At 49.0% G+C, this 21,936-nt stretch overlaps 1 protein-coding gene and 1 non-coding gene across 5 annotated transcripts in view; one reads left to right on the forward strand and one right to left on the reverse strand.

Moving 5' to 3' along the window:
* Positions 1-19,975, reverse strand: part of TIMELESS (timeless circadian regulator) — a 105,133-nt gene extending 85,158 nt beyond the window's left edge. For 2 of the 4 annotated variants that reach the window (XM_085869300.1, XM_085869304.1), the window contains exons 1-3: positions 19,459-19,596; positions 19,209-19,330; positions 13,007-13,160 (exon numbers count right to left, since the gene is read on the reverse strand). In XM_085869300.1, the coding sequence (XP_085725426.1) occupies positions 13,007-13,160; positions 19,209-19,290 (236 nt within the window). In that variant the 5' untranslated portion in view covers positions 19,291-19,330; positions 19,459-19,596. Of the gene's footprint in view, positions 1-13,006; positions 13,161-19,208; positions 19,331-19,458; positions 19,597-19,865 lie in introns of those variants that run through there. The other 2 variants (XM_085869302.1, XM_085869303.1) reach the window with 2 other exon arrangements.
* Positions 19,976-20,230: 255 nt separating this feature from the next.
* TRNAS-CGA (transfer RNA serine (anticodon CGA)) lies at positions 20,231-20,312 on the forward strand. Its single transcript has one exon. It is a non-coding gene; the product is annotated as a tRNA-Ser (tRNA).
* The last annotated feature ends 1,624 nt before the right edge of the window (positions 20,313-21,936 follow it).

A 21,936-nucleotide genomic window follows, 5' to 3' on the forward strand; every position in this document is an offset into this window, starting at 1 on the left:
CTCCATACACACAGACCCGCTGGCCTCACTCACTCATGTCTCCACCTCACGACTCACCAAGCACATGCTTCCACTTCACTCACCAACTCTTCAACACACACACACCGCTGAACTCTGCCATCCTTCTAACTACCTCCCCAAACTAACTCGTGCTCCCACGTCGTCCCTTAAACTATAGCACGTTCCTTTTAACACTACGTAGCTAAACTACGTCCCCTCTACACATTCACTGTCTGTCACTGTCTCCAAATCATCCCATTTTATTTCCCAACCTAAATCTGGCTAAATCCCTCTACCTAATCCATTCCACGGACTCCATGAGGACTTACCCCTGCCCCATGAAGTCGGTCTAACTAAGCTAACCCTTCCCCCTAACTAGTTTCCATCCTGTGCCCAGGGTAAGGGGGTCTTTCACCCCTTGCCCAGGAATCCTGTGCACCCGAAAGTGAGGCTTGCTTTTTCTTTTTTTCTTTTTTCCCATGCGCAGCACCTGCGCGGCAACTCAGAGCTCGCGCACTTTGCACCTGTCCGTGACGTCATGCAGCTGCACGTGTTCCTCGTCCCTCCTTGGACGGTGCCATCCGGCAGAGATACCCCTCCTGCCGGATTCCAACCACACGTGCAGCCATGACGTCACCGTGCGCAAAAAAAAACACAAGCCCCACGTCTCGAGGGGTTTCCCACGCGAACACATGTGCTTTGCCCGTTGGAGCTGAACACACACGATCGCGTGGAGAACCCGTCCGGTCCAAATCCATTTACCTGCCTAAACTTTGTCCGTCCGCGGGATCGGCAAATCCACCGCTGGCGTTTCCGGACCGGGACGTCACTCTCGCAAGCGAGCACGTGGCGGTCTCGTGCGTTGCACAGCACGAACCGCGTGCTCACTGCTGGGTGAACCCGGCACGGTCCCCGAAACAGCTACAGCCGCTACTCGGCTTTCTCTCCTCTGTCGCCGTCTCCGTCTCCATTCCACACACGCATACCTGCGTGTTACGACGCACACAGTCCACTCCATCACATTCACACCGGGAGACGCGGCTGCGTGCTCCCGCATGCCAACCGACATCTCCCTCACATACCGCTCTCTCACACACACGGTCTCCCTTGCATACGGCCGTTCACTCACGCGTGCCTCACTCGCACACGTGGCTCCACGCACTCGCGGCCTTGCACACGGCCGTTCACTCACACGTGCGGGGGCACTCACCCGCGGTGCCTCACTCGCACTCCGTGCCTCATCCACACACGCGGGGGCACTCACCCGCGGTACCTCACTCATACACACGGCGACACTCACACACGCGGTCTCTTCCACACACGGTGCCTCACCCACACACGCGGGGGCACTAACCCGCGGTGCCTCACTCACACTCCGTGCCTCATCCACACACGCGGGGGCACTCACCCGCGGTGCCTCACTCATACAGGCCGTTTCACTCACACCCACGGCCTCTTCCACACACGGTGTGCTGGGAAGCACGTACTCCGGCACCATCGCCACCACACCACTCACACACGGGGTCGCTTCCACACACGGGGACGCACTCACCCCTTGCACCACACACACAGGGACAACCACACTGGGGATTCGTGTCCCCACAAGGGTCTCCGGGGCCTCTATACCCCCAAGCTCTCCGTGCACCCGTTCGCAGCACTCCTCCCCTCAACCTCGCAAAGCACGACTGAACTCACCTGGTCGTGACTCGCCTCAAGGGGGCATACTCCCTCCCCTCGTTCCTGGAGGAGGCCATCCAGGTGCTCGCACTGGGTCTCCACACGCTCCGCGAGCTCACCCCCATTGTCCTCCACTACCTCCGTGTGTGTGTGCACGTCACTTACCCCGTCTTCCTCGTGTAGTCTTTCCTCTATTTTTCTATCTCCCGTGTCTCTGCCAACTCTTCACCCTTTACCTCCCTTGTCTCAACTATTATTTCCTTTGTCACGGCCTTCATGCCCGCCTGCAGGCATCGGCCCATGTTCTGCGTCTCACCCCGGAACTTTTTCATTTCTTCCTTCATGTGCTGTGTATTCGCATCCATCGTCGTTTTCACTTCATTTGTATCCATCTTTTCATCCATTTTTTGTGTATTCGCATCCATCTTTTCGTTCATGCCTTTCATTCCGTTTTTCATTTCATTTGTGTATGTATCCATCTTTTCGTTCATTTGCTTGATCATGTTCGCTGTCATTTCCGCATACATTTTTGCAAGCATGGTGAATAGCTGGGCCATGTCGGGTGCGCTTGGGTGAGCCGATTCGGCAGGGGTTGGGGAAGGGTCTTGGTGGAGAGGGGGGGAGGTGTCATACACCGCGGCCGCTGCCGCACCCACCTCGGGCCCTGGGTTCAGTTGGGCGAGTCCGTGTTCCTGCACAATCAACATTTCCTGCTCGGGGATTCCATCCTGGACCATGGATCCTACACATTCTACATCCATTTCTAATACCCCCGGCTCCCGCTCGCCTTGAGACGCCATCTTGCTTCTCGTGAAGGGTTAATTTGCTCGCTCGTAATTTGGAGGGAATCGGGGGTCGCTTCTCTCACCCCTGGACCGATTCCCGTGAATTTAGCCGGAGACAGGAGAGCCCGTTTTCCTGTTCTCCGATACCAGTGCCGCGAGGAGGGCGATGGATTTGTATCGCACGACCTGACACCAGTGTTGCGGTATTCGTGCCCGCCGGCGTGCTGACGGCCACGTAACTCGAATCGCGGCACGTCGCCCACCGGACGGACAATCCAGTCGTGACCCTCTCGGACTAACGCCGGGAACCAGTCACGGGTGGACCTTTCGGTCTCACCGCGATCGAGCCAATCAGCCCCCGCGTGGGATAGGGTTGCTCGCCAAATTCGACCTACCTAAGTACCCACGCGGAGGGTAGACCGGGCGATCGCACCTCGCCGCAGGTCGACTTCGGACACGGGCCACTTAAGCGACCCGTTCCGTACTATCAGAATAACCGAGCGGTGTTATCGTCGACCTCGACGGTTCGATTAGTTATCGGGCGTATTCAGCCCACTCCCAACCCTTTACGTGAAGCAAGATGAGGATTCAATGGGAGAAAAAGACGAAGCGAAGCGGGAGAACAGTTCAATAATAAAGCACATTTATTCGCGACACACGGGAAGCACACATATTCAATTCCACCAAAAGCACACAAAAAAAGAAAACACAATTCCATTTACACAAAAAGCAAATATAAAAGCGAAGACAATGCAGAGCTAATACCGACTACCGAGCACACGGCAACACTTATACAATTCTACTTCACAGACGGCGCCGACAACACATACCCAAAACCAAGGAAAAGAATACCCTCAAGAATGAGGCGGGCCTGAGGCCGAGACCGGGTCGCGCCTACCCGTCTGGTGATGAGACGCGGAGCGGCGATGGCGCCTCACTCCGCGGGCCTCGCGGAGGGTGTCTGGTAGGGGGTGGGAAAGGGGCCCCCTTGGTCGCACTATCTCAGCGCGGGGGGAAACAGGAGGGGGTTGCTGATGCTCGGGGTATAGAGGATCTTTATTATCCCTGGTGTGCGTCTCCACCTCGGCCAGGTCGCGCTGCCGGCCTCCCTCGGGCGTGCAGCTCCCGGCACCGACGCGAGCACCCCCTCGTCTGCCTTCGCCGCTGCCGCCTCTCCGCCTCTGGACTCTCCGACTCTGGACTCTTCTTTGGACTCTCCCGTTGGACTCTTCTTTGGACTCTCCCGTTGGACTCTTCTTTGGACTCTCCTCTTTGGACTCTCCTCGTTGGACTCTCCCCTTTCCCCGTTGGACTCTTCTTTGGACTCTCCTCGTTCGACTCTCTTCAGCTTCTCCAGCTACTGCAGGCTTCGGGCTCCAGACTTCCACACGGCTCTGACTGACGAACACGGTCCTTTTATCCCCCCGTAGCTTCGCCTTTGACCCCCTCCCTTTGACCTTTCACCTCGCTCCCCATTGGCCCGAGAAAAAGTGGGCGTGAAGGCTTCTTGATCCACAAATTTGCATATATCGATCGTCCTGGAGGCGGGGCCAAATCGTCCCTCGCTCACCGATTGGACGGCAAAAAGTGGGCGTGTGTCGTTTTTGATCCGTTTTTGAAGCACAAAATCCGTGATTTTGTACACGCTGTTCGACGCGCGCTCTGCACGAATCCAACACCGGTACCCACAGCGGGGCAAGAACGGTGGCGATGCTACGGTTGCGAGGTGTGACGTGAAGGTCGTGGCGGTTGTGGTGAAGCGGCGTTGTGGTTGGTGGTTGATGTTGTGGTTGTGGTGGTAATCATGGCGGTTGGTCCAAAATAAAGATAGTAAAAGAAAAACGGCTATCCTGAAGAGTCGCAGCTCGCCTAAATGACATGTATTCCCACTAGACAACGGGTTTGGACCTAACTACACATGTACTTACCGAGATACCTCACCTAAGGGACCTGAATGGTGGTTTGCGAATTTGGTAACCACAACACTACCCCCTCCCCTTTTTACAGACTCGTCCCGAGTCGTCAAATTTTCGTGTGCCATCATGTGTAGTTTTCCCCTAGTACATTTTACCTACGGATCCCTGAGTGCGACATTCATGGTATTCGTGTCCCCAAAATAAATAACCTGAGGGCTGCGTAACTACCTAAACAAACTCACTCACACGGACGACTTAAATAAAATTGCCGGCGCTAGACAGACATGCCGGGGCGCACTCATATTTACAGTACATCTTAACCTTAACTTACAAATTTTACACTAAACCATGGCCCAGGATCACTGAACTCTGCAAAAGAAAAGCAGTTAGCAGGGAGCCAGGCTGCCCATATGCAGTCTCTGGCTCAAAACAATGCAGGTGACAGGGAACGTGGCTGGCTGCTCACACGCAGTCCAATGCCTTCCCTTTTGAACTGAACGCAGAGAACCACAACGGTGCATGGGCTGCACAACGCAGTCTCCGTGCCAGCTCAAGTGGCACACGCAATGAACACAACGAATGGATGCATGGACACAAACACGGTGCACGGGCCGCCACTGCAGGCCCGTGTTGTAGCTGCCAACAGGGCAGTTCTTGCAGCTTGCAAACTGTTGCCTTGATCCTGGCGCACATGGCAATGAACAGGGGGGGGGGGGGCAAAGCAAAAATTGAACGGGGCTGGTGAACATGGGCAGTGGGCATGGCATGGAAAAGGTGCAGGCAAACAGCCCGCAGAACCAGGCCGGCACAGGCCTCGAAGAAAAACAGCCAGCAGATGAACTGGCCGGCACAGGCCTTGCCGCACACAGCTGCCGATGAAGTTGGCCGGCCTCCGCCTTGAAGCAAAACACGGCCAGCCGATGAAGCTGGCCAGCCTTTGCCGTTCAGTGGAGGTTGGTGGAGGGAGTGCGGTGGTGCTGGCCACTTGGAAGGCGGGCTCGGACCTACCTACCTGTCTCCCTCCCAACCTATCGCCTTTGCCTGTCACTGTACATACCCACTCCCTTAATTTGTCAAACCCCAATTTAGCCCCAAATTATTTTTTTTGTTGTTTTTATTCTTACTTCCCCACTATAAATCGTCCCCTAACCCCCTTTATCGTCCTTGTTCGGCTAACCTATCCTGTCACCTAGCCTACTCCCAACCCCTACGTTCCCTTCCCGGAGGGGAACAAGGGAGAGCTAACGTCCTGTGTCGAGGCCCAACGAAGCCTCAGAATGGCCTCCCCAGAGTTCGGCGATCTTAACACCAAGTGGGTCCAGCGGCCCACAACGACAGCGAGGGGATGGATGGTGCGGAGGGGTACATCTCCTAATCTACCCTAACCATTTAACTGTTAAACTACCCCGGGGCTTTCAACAAGCGCCTCTCGCTTAAACTATTGGTTCTAACAACCCAGATTCCCGTCGCCTGTGTTGGTGTCCTTACAATTTCGGGCCTCGCCCCCCAATTTTCGCTCCGTGCCCTCACACGGTCTCCTGGCTGGGACACGTGGCTCCCTTTGGCAGGCACGACCCTCTGCCGACTCTCCCGCTATGGCACCCCCGGGCACTACACTGCCTCCGAGCCTACCAGCTCCCTAACACCGGGGAGTGGCCCGCATGGGACCTCCCCTGAAACGCACACGTGGCAGGCCGGCCTCCCGGGCCCCTTTCCGAGGGTCACCCGTGCCCACAACACTGCCCACGCGGCTAATGGCGCCCCGGGCCCCCGCACCAAGCAGGCGCACCCGTGCCCACTACGCTATCCCGGCCCCCCATGGGCCCTTGGCCTACCGCGGCCGACTAGCCTGGTGCCCGGGGTACCCACTCAGCGATACTCACCTTTCGCAGCCACGCTCCCAAGCCCGTCAACAGGGCTCCTGCACCCCTCCAAATGGGTCTCGAGCCTACTTTCACACCAACAACAAAACGACCTCCATTTTTCAATTTGACTAACCCAGCTAACTCAATCTACACTGACCCCGGGGTCCCTTGGGCGGGAGTCACTCCTCCCCCCAATCACTCATCGCACCATGCATTCCCCATTCGCTCCATACACACAGACCCGCTGGCCTCACTCACTCATGTCTCCACCTCACGACTCACCAAGCACATGCTTCCACTTCACTCACCAACTCTTCAACACACACACCGCTGAACTCTGCCATCCTTCTAACTACCTCCCCAAACTAACTCGTGCTCCCACGTCGTCCCTTAAACTATAGCACGTTCCTTTTAACACTACGTAGCTAAACTACGTCCCCTCTACACATTCACTGTCTGTCACTGTCTCCAAATCATCCCATTTTATTTCCCAACCTAAATCTGGCTAAATCCCTCTACCTAATCCATTCCACGGACTCCATGAGGACTTACCCCTGCCCCATGAAGTCGGTCTAACTAAGCTAACCCTTCCCCCTAACTAGTTTCCATCCTGTGCCCAGGGTAAGGGGGTCTTTCACCCCTTGCCCAGGAATCCTGTGCACCCGAAAGTGAGGCTTGCTTTTTCTTTTTTTCTTTTTTCCCATGCGCAGCACCTGCGCGGCAACTCAGAGCTCGCGCACTTTGCACCTGTCCGTGACGTCATGCAGCTGCACGTGTTCCTCGTCCCTCCTTGGACGGTGCCATCCGGCAGAGATACCCCTCCTGCCGGATTCCAACCACACGTGCAGCCATGACGTCACCGTGCGCAAAAAAAAACACAAGCCCCACGTCTCGAGGGGTTTCCCACGCGAACACATGTGCTTTGCCCGTTGGAGCTGAACACACACGATCGCGTGGAGAACCCGTCCGGTCCAAATCCATTTACCTGCCTAAACTTTGTCCGTCCGCGGGATCGGCAAATCCACCGCTGGCGTTTCCGGACCGGGACGTCACTCTCGCAAGCGAGCACGTGGCGGTCTCGTGCGTTGCACAGCACGAACCGCGTGCTCACTGCTGGGTGAACCCGGCACGGTCCCCGAAACAGCTACAGCCGCTACTCGGCTTTCTCTCCTCTGTCGCCGTCTCCGTCTCCATTCCACACACGCATACCTGCGTGTTACGACGCACACAGTCCACTCCATCACATTCACACCGGGAGACACGGCTGCGTGCTCCCGCATGCCAACCGACATCTCCCTCACATACCGCTCTCTCACACACACGGTCTCCCTTGCATACGGCCGTTCACTCACGCGTGCCTCACTCGCACACGTGGCTCCACGCACTCGCGGCCTTGCACACGGCCGTTCACTCACACGTGCGGGGGCACTCACCCGCGGTGCCTCACTCGCACTCCGTGCCTCATCCACACACGCGGGGGCACTCACCCGCGGTACCTCACTCATACACACGGCGACACTCACACACGCGGTCTCTTCCACACACGGTGCCTCACCCACACACGCGGGGGCACTAACCCGCGGTGCCTCACTCACACTCCGTGCCTCATCCACACACGCGGGGGCACTCACCCGCGGTGCCTCACTCATACAGGCCGTTTCACTCACACCCACGGCCTCTTCCACACACGGTGTGCTGGGAAGCACGTACTCCGGCACCATCGCCACCACACCACTCACACACGGGGTCGCTTCCACACACGGGGACGCACTCACCCCTTGCACCACACACACAGGGACAACCACACTGGGGATTCGTGTCCCCACAAGGGTCTCCGGGGCCTCTATACCCCCCAAGCTCTCCGTGCACCCGTTCGCAGCACTCCTCCCCTCAACCTCGCAAAGCACGACTGAACTCACCTGGTCGTGACTCGCCTCAAGGGGGCATACTCCCTCCCCTCGTTCCTGGAGGAGGCCATCCAGGTGCTCGCACTGGGTCTCCACACGCTCCGCGAGCTCACCCCCATTGTCCTCCACTACCTCCGTGTGTGTGTGCACGTCACTTACCCCGTCTTCCTCGTGTAGTCTTTCCTCTATTTTTTCTATCTCCCGTGTCTCTGCCAACTCTTCACCCTTTACCTCCCTTGTCTCAACTATTATTTCCTTTGTCACGGCCTTCATGCCCGCCTGCAGGCATCGGCCCATGTTCTGCGTCTCACCCCGGAACTTTTTCATTTCTTCCTTCATGTGCTGTGTATTCGCATCCATCGTCGTTTTCACTTCATTTGTATCCATCTTTTCATCCATTTTTTGTGTATTCGCATCCATCTTTTCGTTCATGCCTTTCATTCCGTTTTTCATTTCATTTGTGTATGTATCCATCTTTTCGTTCATTTGCTTGATCATGTTCGCTGTCATTTCCGCATACATTTTTGCAAGCATGGTGAATAGCTGGGCCATGTCGGGTGCGCTTGGGTGAGCCGATTCGGCAGGGGTTGGGGAAGGGTCTTGGTGGAGAGGGGGGGGGGGAGGTGTCATACACCGCGGCCGCTGCCGCACCCACCTCGGGCCCTGGGTTCAGTTGGGCGAGTCCGTGTTCCTGCACAATCAACATTTCCTGCTCGGGGATTCCATCCTGGACCATGGATCCTACACATTCTACATCCATTTCTAATACCCCCGGCTCCCGCTCGCCTTGAGACGCCATCTTGCTTCTCGTGAAGGGTTAATTTGCTCGCTCGTAATTTGGAGGGAATCGGGGGTCGCTTCTCTCACCCCTGGACCGATTCCCGTGAATTTAGCCGGAGACAGGAGAGCCCGTTTTCCTGTTCTCCGATACCAGTGCCGCGAGGAGGGCGATGGATTTGTATCGCACGACCTGACACCAGTGTTGCGGTATTCGTGCCCGCCGGCGTGCTGACGGCCACGTAACTCGAATCGCGGCACGTCGCCCACCGGACGGACAATCCAGTCGTGACCCTCTCGGACTAACGCCGGGAACCAGTCACGGGTGGACCTTTCGGTCTCACCGCGATCGAGCCAATCAGCCCCCGCGTGGGATAGGGTTGCTCGCCAAATTCGACCTACCTAAGTACCCACGCGGAGGGTAGACCGGGCGATCGCACCTCGCCGCAGGTCGACTTCGGACACGGGCCACTTAAGCGACCCGTTCCGTACTATCAGAATAACCGAGCGGTGTTATCGTCGACCTCGACGGTTCGATTAGTTATCGGGCGTATTCAGCCCACTCCCAACCCTTTACGTGAAGCAAGATGAGGATTCAATGGGAGAAAAAGACGAAGCGAAGCGGGAGAACAGTTCAATAATAAAGCACATTTATTCGCGACACACGGGAAGCACACATATTCAATTCCACCAAAAGCACACAAAAAAAAGAAAACACAATTCCATTTACACAAAAAGCAAATATAAAAGCGAAGACAATGCAGAGCTAATACCGACTACCGAGCACACGGCAACACTTATACAATTCTACTTCACAGACGGCGCCGACAACACATACCCAAAACCAAGGAAAAGAATACCCTCAAGAATGAGGCGGGCCTGAGGCCGAGACCGGGTCGCGCCTACCCGTCTGGTGATGAGACGCGGAGCGGCGATGGCGCCTCACTCCGCGGGCCTCGCGGAGGGTGTCTGGTAGGGGGTGGGAAAGGGGCCCCCTTGGTCGCACTATCTCAGCGCGGGGGGAAACAGGAGGGGGTTGCTGATGCTCGGGGTATAGAGGATCTTTATTATCCCTGGTGTGCGTCTCCACCTCGGCCAGGTCGCGCTGCCGGCCTCCCTCGGGCGTGCAGCTCCCGGCACCGACGCGAGCACCCCCTCGTCTGCCTTCGCCGCTGCCGCCTCTCCGCCTCTGGACTCTCCGACTCTGGACTCTTCTTTGGACTCTCCCGTTGGACTCTCCTCTTTGGACTCTCCTCGTTGGACTCTCCTCTTTGGACTCTCCTCGTTGGACTCTCCCCTTGGACTCTCCTCTTTCCCCGTTGGACTCTTCTTTGGACTCTCCTCGTTCGACTCTCTTCAGCTTCTCCAGCTACTGCAGGCTTCGGGCTCCAGACTTCCACACGGCTCTGACTGACGAACACGGTCCTTTTATCCCCCCGTAGCTTCGCCTTTGACCCCCTCCCTTTGACCTTTCACCTCGCTCCCCATTGGCCCGAGAAAAAGTGGGCGTGAAGGCTTCTTGATCCACAAATTTGCATATATCGATCGTCCTGGAGGCAGGGCCAAATCGTCCCTCGCTCACCGATTGGACGGCAAAAAGTGGGCGTGTGTCGTTTTTGATCCGTTTTTGAAGCACAAAATCCGTGATTTTGTACACGCTGTTCGACGCGCGCTCTGCACGAATCCAACACCGGTACCCACAGCGGGGCAAGAACGGTGGCGATGCTACGGTTGCGAGGTGTGACGTGAAGGTCGTGGCGGTTGTGGTGAAGCGGCGTTGTGGTTGGTGGTTGATGTTGTGGTTGTGGTGGTAATCATGGCGGTTGGTCCAAAATAAAGATAGTAAAAGAAAAACGGCTATCCTGAAGAGTCGCAGCTCGCCTAAATGACATGTATTCCCACTAGACAACGGGTTTGGACCTAACTACACATGTACTTACCGAGATACCTCACCTAAGGGACCTGAATGGTGGTTTGCGAATTTGGTAACCACAACAGTATCAAGGCAGGGGACTTTCGCTCAGAGAGTAGTTAATGCATGGAATGGTCTCCCTGGAAAGGTCATGGTAGCAGAAATAGTCGATATGTTTAAATTAGAATTAGATAAATACCTGGAAGTTATGGAGATGGAGGGGTATGGGGATGTTGACAGGACTTTTCGGTAGTTTGAGCATTGATGGGTGATTGTGTGCATGTATATGGAGTGCTGTTGGTGGGGGTCGTGTCAAGGGGTTTTGTGTGGTTGATGTATGTTTTTAACCAAAGCGCATGCCCACTCCCCTGGGAAGAAACAAACAAAAACTACAAAAACCACTTAATTAAACAAGGACAAATGTGTCCAAGAGTCGCGTCATAAAGGTTTTGTCTTCACCAGAAGAAGAACAACGCAGAGCTCTCTTAGAGCCAGCGTTCGCAACGCGACGCCGCTAATAAAAAATAAATATAAAAAGATAAATATATAAATAACAACTTCTGATATTTTGTCACGTGCCTTGATGGAGCCAATAGCGAGACCCGTCATGGAGGCTCCTGTTCATGACGAGAAAATCGTGTATTTACGAAATTACAACACATTAAATGGAATAATCTTTAAATAGTAACGTGAACTTTTCGAAACTTTAAAGCAAATGTCCTAATATATTTAAAAGTTGATGATAGACGCTCTCAAAAGGCACCCTCAATGCAAGGAAGTGTAGAGGTGTTTAGTATTTAAGGAGATCCGGATCCTGTATATAAAGGAGCAGTGTCCTAAAGGTTTTGTCTTCACCAGAAGAAGAAGAAGAAGAAGAGGAAGACCAACAACAACAACAACAACAACAACGCGGAGCTCTTTTAGAGCCAGCGTTCGCTACGCGAGACAAGGCTAAAAAAAAAAAAAAAAAAATTGCATTTTCTTCCTTGGATCTTGTGTTGATAAATTGGTGTGGTGTTGATGTCACACAGGGAAAATGGGCTAAATGATCTCCACCTGTGTCTCATTTCTTTGTGTATATTTACAAAGCCCTTGTTTATTATACACCAAGATCATTACCTGGCACATAAATAACATCCTAGATGCTTAATACCACTTTTGGAATTTTGGCTTTCTTACTCATCCACTTCTGTGGTCATCATCTTGCCAATTTTACATGGTCTTGATACACATGGAATGTTTGTGCAGTATGTCTCACCAATCAAAGGTTTAATTTAATTCATAAACTTATTGCATTTATAGAACTACAAACAGTGCACAGCAAAATTTCCTGACTTTTATGTTGGTATCACAGTGATTGCAGCAAGTTTAAAAGCATCCAAACAAGTTCACAATGTCTACAATACGTTTTCCATTCCCTGCTCCATGAACGATTGCCAGTGATTTGCTTGCGGGCAGTGCCATGTTGATAATTTACTACACTGGGCGTAAACAATAAATAGCCGTGCAAGCACATACGAGCTTTGCAGCATCGCCGGCATAAAAGGCCGTTCAGCTATGGTCTCTCACTGCATGGCCCCGGAGAGCTGCAGGCTTGTTGCGAGTTACGATGCGGTATCTCGCATATTAGGTTACAGCACGGCGCATGATGGAATCGGTATCACGATGAAGCACTCGTCGATTCGACCGAAACCTGCGCGAACCACCGGCAGGACAGAAACTTGAAAAGTCCCTGCGAGCTTATCTTCTTGGCTGCATCACCGAACAAAAAGAGCTGGTGAAGATGAAAAATGTGGCCCCGAAAAACAAACAAAAAAAAAACCTGAAAATATAAAAGTAACCCTCAAAAAAATTAAGGCAGTATTTTTTCTAAAAAAGCATCCTCGATTTTTATTTATTTATTTATTTAATTAATTTAAACCCTGGTAGTCTGGCACCAAATCGCAAGTTTTTTTTTTTTTAAATCTTGGCTGCATCTCCACATCTGCAATTTTGGCTTGTGAGCAAATCTTTTTTTTCTTTTTTTGTGTTCCTTCAATACCTGCGCCAGGTTCTCTGAGTGTATAGTACCGGCATGTGCAGACTACTGCAGGATTATTCCACATACAAATGCTAGGTCCCATTAATGGCAAAACAAACAAGCAAACAAACAAACACACACACACACCTTATGACAGCCTCAAACAGAGGCCTATCCGTGTGATAGTGCACCACAAGAGGAAGTAGATCTTTCTGTAGGATCTGGGCTCCCCCCAGCTGCCTGCGTATTCCCATCCTGTCATCCTCACCACGCAGGAAGCGGATGAGATCCTTCACAGTTTCTGTGACAATACAAGTACAGCGTTAACAAATCCAGCACAACTTGCCCGCATGAAAGAAGCAAAATTTGCCCCACACATACCACCACCATCATCAATCAGTAAAAACAGAATTAAATTTGCAAGATAGATCAAGCATGATCATTTATAGTGTACAAATTATCACCACTCACTGTACATATTGGAGGTGTGTGACTGCTGTGTTAAATGGTGAATAAACCTACATTTAATAAACCGAAGAGTACATTGCCTCTTTACCCTCCATCACCTGATGCAGTGCAAATTACAAGGTTCTCATCTGCAAGCGGAATTGATGTTGAATTGTAATGTGAATACAAGGATGCCAAAAACAGATGTACGATCCTGGATTGAGAAGAATTTTTTTTTTTGGACGAAAATACAAGGCAACTCTAATAGAAAGCACAAAGAGGGCAAGGAAAAAAAAATGCAAGTGTCAGAAGACAATTAACATTTCAACAAAGGTTCGAGTTTAGCTTTGTGAAACGATACCCTTCAGTCCTTGACTTAGACCTATGAAGATCCCATTCACAAGGTCTTAAATCGGGGGTCTCCAACCTGCGGCCCACATGCGGCCCCTTAGACGGATTTATGCGGCCCGCGGTGCCATATTAAGTTTACATTACAATGCGGCCCATGATACTGCCAATTTGTCAGGGTCAATGATCAAAGTGTTCTGTAATTTTTATTATGATTTTGATTCATATTAGATGCGTGTTTTTAACACGCTTATTCATTTATCATATTCGTTGGCAAGAAAAATATATTCAGCACTAATTTTTGTATAAATTTCCGCATATTAATTATATATATATATATATATATATATATATTTTCGGAATTTAGCGTCCTTTTTTTGTGTGCGGCCCTCCGCCCCTCGCCACTTTGGTTTTGTGGCCCACCGCCGAAAAAGGTTGGAGACCCCTGTTTTAAATGAACAGCAGACAAATAGGAAAGTTTGGAGTTGGCAATGAGTTTAAAAAATAAATAAATAAATAAAAAAATTATAAAAAAGTACTTGTGGAAGTAATGGTAAAATTCAGGTTCAAATGCCTCCTTAAGACTCTTCAATCCATCTTCCTTCCAGGGTTTCAAGCAAGTAATGCACCACCATCTCATATCAACCTGTGATCTTTACTACCCCCATTAACCCCACCAAACCAAACACAACACTCTTACTTGCAGGTTACTGCAATTCCTCCCCTCCTGTCTTCTCTTCTCCCTCGTTCTTTCCCTTGCTCTTCATATATGGCCCCACTGTCAGTACACTGCGCCTCTTTACCCTCTGTCCCCTCACTGTTCCATGAGCAGAGATATTGATTAGAGTTTTCTTTATTTTTTTTTAAATGTAAATAACTATCGAGTTCACAGAACAAATTACTTCACGCAGTTTGAAATATAATTATTGTAAAGGTTGTATAAAAAGCAGGAAGTTTAGCGTCGTTGATGCAGTCTCATACCCCACCTTGTATAGCATGTCCAAGTACTGCAAAACTGGAGGCTTATGGAAGCGATAGTGAGGGATTTGTGTTCTTGTGTTCAAGTTTACAATGAAATTGAAATAATATAAAAGATGGTAAAGGTCATAAAGAATTATAAAAATATAAAAAAATAATTTATTCCCCAAGTTGACCACCGATGATGCAGTGTCGATCACACCACCTGATTTAACACATTACATTATTTCGTCATAGATGCTGTATGTATGTGCACATTATAACATCCTTAAAATCAGTAAGTTTCCTGTTTGGAATTATTTTCAATTTTGTTTGACTGCCAGGCAGGCAGAAAGAGAAAAATATTATCCTCCTCCTTTCTGCGCATGCACGGTCGGGCCGAATCCAGAGCCAAAGTACCGCTAAACTACAGGTTCGTTTTTCTGATTCATGTTCAAACTATAACATTCAATTTAAATCAAGATCTTCCTCGATCATAAACTGACGATTGTGGACAGATAGCGAACCGATTGCATAACCCCGCTTTGTGCTTCGCGTGCGTGGGGTAACACGTTTTCATGGGCAGTATCATGGGGCGCATTGTAATGTAAACTTAATATGGCACCGCGGGCCGCATAAACACGTGCGTGGGGTCCCATCCTCGTCGCCAAGTGTAGTGTCGTGGCAGAGGCGAGAACAGCGATATGCAATGCAGACACGTGACTAACATCACCACTCCTCCACGCACCCACAACGCTCCCCGCATTGTGCTTTGCACGCGTATGCCAATACGCCACAACAAGGAACTCCAACACAGGTGGAGGCCACTCAGCCCATCATGCCTGCATGAACACCATACTAATTTATATACACAAGATCCAAGGGAGAAAATGTTTTAATTAATGAAATAATTTCTTGGGGTAGTTTTTGTATTTTTTCTTACTTATTGATTCCCCTTCAGGGTAGGGGCATGGGCTTGGTTAAAAACACACATCAACCACACAACCCCATTTGGCAAGACACCCAACAGCACTCCGTACACAATCACCCATCAATGCTCAAACTACCTAAAAGTCCTGTCAACATCCCCATACCCCTCTATCTCCATAACTTCCAGGTACCTAGCTAATTCTAATTTAAACTTATCTACTGTTTCTGCTACCACGACCTTTCCAGGGAGACCATTCCATGCATTAACTACTCTCAAAGTGAAACTATGCCTTAACTCTCAGGTGATGGCCCCTGGTCCTATCACTGTCTTCTCTGTTGAATAATTAATCTTCACTTATTTTATCGATACCTTTCATTATCTTAAACATTTCTATCATATCTCCTTGTAACCGCTTCATTTCTAGTGTATACAGCCCTGTCTCCTCATAGCTGACTCCAATGAGGCCCGGAATCAATCAAGGAACCCTGCGCTGAATCCTCTCCATGTCCTTCCTGAGTTGTGATGACCAAAACTGCACACAAGATTCTAGATGTGGCCCTCACTAAATTCCTGTAGAATGTTAACACCACCTCTTTTGATTTATAAATGATCCCCCTCTAAATACAGCTGATAAGCCCAACTTGCTTTACCTGTTGCTGCCTGGCACAGAGCTACCTGCTTACTTCCCATATCTATTACCCCCCTCCCCACCCCCATATCCTCCTGCGTGACACGCTCCAAAATTACCCCTTACATCCTGTGATCTCGATATTCATTGTTCTTTCCCAGCCCCAACACCTTACACTTGCTAAGGTTAAATTCCATCTGCCAATCTTTTTCCCAATCCATACAAGTATCAATACTCTCTTGTACCTGTTCACTACCCCCTCTGCGATCCACCTCAACTCCAAGCTTTGTGTCATCTGCAAATGTGGAAAGTTTACTCTTTACCCCACTATCCAAATCATTGATGTAAATAATGAATAGTAATGGTCTGAGTACTAATCCCTGAGGTACCCCACTACTTACATCCTCCCAGCAAGACATCCTCCCACTCACAGCCACTCTTTGCTTCCTATCACTAACCCAGTTTACAATCCAATTAGCTACCTGACCAGCCACTCCAGGAGTCCTCACTTTGGCTAACAACCTCCGATGTGGTACCTTATCAAATGCCTTCTTAAAGTCTAGATATACTATGTCCACTTCCTTTCCCTCATCCACCCAACCAGAAACTGATTCATAGAACTCGAAAAGATTTGTTAAACAGGAACTAACTTTGGTAAACCAATGCTGACTACCTTTAATTAGTTTGTATTTATTTAAATGGTTCCTCAGGTGGTCCTTAATTAATGTCTCCAACACCTTCCCCACAACTGAAATCAAACTAACAGGTCCATAGTTTCCCAATTCTTCTCTGGACTCTTTCTGAAATAATGATGTTACATTTACTACTCTCCAATCCTCCGGTACCTGTCCTGACTCCAGTGAACTATTAAAAATATCCGTTAAAGGCCCGGTCACACCTTGACGTTTTAGCCAGCGATGGCAACGTGTTAAAATTTATGTAAAACGCTGGCTCACGTTGAACTTTTGATGTTTTTTTTAAAGATTCGGACGTATTCATAGCGACTTGGTCTTGTGTGTAACGCATTGGTAACTACACAGAACGTTTCGTTGTGTTATAGATAACTTATACCAACGAATGCTGAACCTGTTGTCGGCCTACACAACCGATGCCCAACGATAGTCTAACTTCGGCATAGCGCGTTGCACGCATCGCCAACGATGTCGTGACGTAGCCTATTAAAAGGCTGACGCACAACGATTCAAATCATAACTGCCGTAGAAATGGAAGGGTCAAAATCGCGGTCACACCTTGGCGATATTGCCAGCGTATGCCGACCGAAGAAAAAGTGTGTCTAAAACGTTGGGGCACGTCGAATACGGTATGGGTAAGTTTGGTATGCGCGAGTAGAACGCTAAATACGCTATCATAAGTCGTAGTAAGTAGAGTACGTCAAGAAATTTTGAACATGTTCAAAATTTTACGACATACTCGGCGTATGACACACGTTCTGCATGCGATGGGGATAAGTTTTACACACGATATGTGGACGCTTACACACGTCCACAAAGGCTACTTATAAGCTACTCATAAGTCGAAACACGTCGCGGTAATGTCTTTTTTACGCGAAACTTATTTCTAACTTATGTTTGACGTGCTTTGAACAAATTCTTTACGTAGTCCCAACACACATCGACGTATGTAGACGTATTCCAATGACGTCTTCCGGTCGACAAAAAAAAAAAATGAATGTGTTTCTCGCTTACAACTGCCATATAAAGACGTGTTCCCAGCGGTTTTGGGAATTGGTATATAAAAATGCTGCTCATAAAAGGGGAACCCAACAGTGTTTTCGAGTTCCTTTTTGAGTCGATGTCCATGTCAGCAGTAACAGTATCAGTATCAGTATTAGTATGAGTATTAGTAGTAGTTTGTTCATGTTGGCAGTAGTAGGTGAGTGTGAGGGGGAGGGTGTGGGTTATGATGGATCGTCCTTGCGTCCGCGTGTCCACGGGTAGGTTCATAGGCTGCCACTCAACGATTTAAATGGCTGCATCTCCACTATTGAAAGTAGACGCTTGCGCTCAACAATTGGATTTTTTTTACACTCAACGACTTTTAAACGGTACCACTCAGCTATTTTCATTGTTTACAATGAACGATTTAAATTGCTGTCACTCGCCTTTGTTTTTTGACGCTGGGGTTTGGAAATTTGAAGCGTTTCTTCTGAATGTGTTAAAACGCTCAAACTCGACTATTTTAAATAGACGCTGCCGATGGACAATTGGAATCATAGCCAAGCTAGACATCGAAGTGTGAACATCCTCGTCATGCCGAAGAAAAGTTTGAAGAATGCTGCAAATAAGTGTCCTGGCCGTGGCCGTGGACGCTGACGCAAGGACGATCCATTATACCGACGTCTTTCAGCCTATGAGTAACTTAAAAGTAACGTCTGTCGACGTGTGGCAACGATCGCGTAACGTGCCAACAACACGTTAATCATAGGTTAGAAATAAGTTTGAATGCGCTAAACATTACCTCGGCGTGTCTCAACTTATGATTAACTTACAAGTAGCATGTGTTGACGTCTGTCAACGATCGCAGACCGTGCCTACAACTTGTGGCCAGCGTAGCGGAACGTGCGAGTCATACGCCGGCATACGTCGTGAAATTTCAAGCATGAAAAAATTTGAGGACAACCGAAAAGTACAACGTTTAAAGCCAACGTACAATGACGTATGGCAACATACTACGACGTATGCCAGCGTGCTCTCAATGTTATCAAAACTTACCCATAACGTATTCAACGTTTGCCAGCGTTTTAGAAAAAAAATTCAAAAATCGGCATACGTTGGCTAAAACGTCAAGGTGTGACCGGGCCTTAACATTTCGCTTACCTGCTCAGCCACCTCCATCAATACTCTCGGGTGTATATTATCCGGACCCGGAGCCTTATCTTCTCTTTGATTACCAAGCTGTTCCTTTACTTCCTCCATCCAACCTGGATCTTGTGTAAAAACCCTTCCTCACCTCGTCGATAGACACTCTCAGACACTTTGTGATCGACACTCGGTGGGGGTTGTCACGCTTCACCTCACCCAGACAGTCAGGTTCCTTGTGGTAGGTGTCTCCTTCCAGGAAACCCAAGGAACTGCACGTGGCGAGCAGGTCATCGTCCATCGCCGTCCACACGGACTTGAGGCTCCAAGCAAGACCCAACCTGGACGCGGCGCACAAAACAAACCCTTTGTAATCAAACCAGAGACAGAGAATAGAAGAGTCGTCGAGGAGAGAACACACGGACGTGCGGAAACCGAATCGGAAAGCATTGAGTGTGAAGCGCTTTACCGAAACAACCTGAGAAGCCGTTTCGCGGCAAAATGACGTCACATATGACGTCACAGGATATAGTTGTGGAAGGTGACGAAAAGTTAATTTATCTGTTCGTATTAAAAAAACAAAATCGTTTATTAAATGGGGCTATTGTATTGACCACGACAAAAATGGGTTTCGCTTCAGAATTTCAGAACCGACCATTGATTGGCTGAAGCAACTGCTACGCTTTTGTTATACACCGCGCATAAAATGAAAGATCCGTGACGGCTGAAGAAAATGAATCCGAAAGTTTAAAAAAAAAAAATCACGATAGAAGCTGCGGTAAAGCGATACGACGAAACATATCCGGCGTTAGACGGACGTAAACGACAAAGCGAAACGTTGGAAAAACGACTAAAATGTATCCGTGATCGACAAACCGTTTTCAGCAAGACGTCGAACGCGTCGCAAGGATATAATTTATCGAAAAAGGATAATTCAGCGAAAGTATGATTGCTCCTTCAACAGGATTTACTTATCATGGAAGAGAAGGGTGACATTAAATTAAATAAAAAATAAAAAAACACCGCAGCTCAGTAACCGACGTATTTAGGCGGTGTATAAGAACATTAACTTCATTTTAAATGTAATAAATATTGGAGAAACGTAACGTCAACCTCATCAGTGATGTTCGCTGTTCATTCAGTCACGTTCGTGGTTCCAGTTAGATTATAGTAAACGTGGTTTTACGAACCGGACGAAGTTTAACTATTTATATACTATGAAGCGCTCGGGTTAGATATGTGTCATGGTGGCCGAGTGGTTAAGGCGTTGGACTCGAAATCCAATGGGGTTTCCCCGCACAGGTTCGAATCCTGTCCATGACGTCACATTTTTTGTTTGTTAGATCCTCCTGGAGGATCTCTTCGTCTTTTACTCATGTTGTTGTTCTTCATCTTCTTCTTGTGGACTTTTTTGTTTCACAGCCTACAGTTTTCATCGAAACTTCCAGAAACTTGGCGTATATATGTAAAAAATACCCCGCACAGACAGTAACCATCTCCGATTTTGGGAATTCTTCCGAGAAAAAAAGTTGACGTCATAATATCGCCGCTCATGGAAATCGCCTATACCATTATCTCCGAAACTACACAAGCTGTTTGAATTTTGTTTGCGGGAATCAAGCCGCCGGGCATTAGCACAGATAATTTATCGCAAACCTGATACATCACAATGACGTCATATTCGTTTTTATGACGTCATCATTAAGAGGACGAGGATCTTAGCTCATTCGAGCTTGTTTCTTCCCGGAAGGCTAATCCGACCGAAGCCAATCTCAGTGCATTTAAAAAAAAAAAGTCTGCAACAAGTGTGTGTGTCCACTCTCAGGAGAGCCAGAAAAAATAAATCTGTCCAATCCCAAGAATGAACTTTAAAATTTGTCTCCCTCCTCTAAAACCTGGTGGCACCTTGTTCACCTCCGCCATCGAAGATGGATGGAGGTTACTGTTTTCACACCTGTTTGTTTGTTTGTGAACAGTATTACGGAAAAACTCCTGGACGGATTTCGACGAAACTTGGTGGAGGGGGATTAGGTATGGTCCAAGGATCATGCCATTAGATTTTGGACTTGGTCCAAAGTACAATATGGCCGCTATGGAGGCCATTTTGAAAAAATATTTGAATTTTTGTTTTTGCATTTCTACATGTTTTAAGTGATTTCCAACCAAAAAAAAAATTGTTAGAGAAAAAAAAAATTGCAACTTTTTTTCAAAAAAATTTCGATTTTATTTGAAAAATATTTGAATTTTTTTTTTTTTGCATTTCTACATGTTTTAAGTGATTTCCAACCCCCCCCAAAAAAAATTGTGAGAGAAAAAAAAAATTTTGCAACTTTTTTCACCTGAGAAGGTGGAGAAGGTTATTTCAACTCTCGACTCCCGACTGCTACTGAACTCCGGATAGCATGAGCTCACGTGTCCTAAAAACCTGCTATGTTGCTCTTGCACATCCTCTCTCTGCCCTTTTCGCCCTGTCATTTGTGCTCGGTCATCTTCCCTGTGCTTGGAATTCCACCATAAATAACCTCCATCCACCTTCGGTGACGGAGGTAAAAGATACAAAAAACCGACCCCCTTAACTGCAGACCTTTCGGCTTACTTCCAATCAGCAAGGTCATGGGGTCTATCATCGCAGTTGATATCAAATGCTTCCTTTTCTCCAAAAACCTCATCTCAGATCATCAATTCAGATTCAGACCAGTTCAGATTCGGAGCACGTTGGACATGCTGCGTCTACTCGCCAACAATGGATGGAGACCCTCAATGCCAAACTTGAGATCAGGGCCATCTCTCTGGACATATCTCTTGCTTTTGATACAGTCTGGCATCCTGCATTGCTTTCCACACTCTCTGCCTATGGCATCCAAGGCCAACTCTGCATATGAATTCCTGAATTCCTCTACTCCCAGAGACAATGTCTCTCAACAGAATCCTTTCACCTCCTCTCCTT

This window comes from Eptatretus burgeri, chromosome 2 (assembly GCF_056783735.1).
Source record: "Eptatretus burgeri isolate ZD-2024b chromosome 2, Ebu_testis_v1, whole genome shotgun sequence".
In the NCBI taxonomy this organism is placed as follows: domain Eukaryota; kingdom Metazoa; phylum Chordata; class Myxini; order Myxiniformes; family Myxinidae; genus Eptatretus; species Eptatretus burgeri.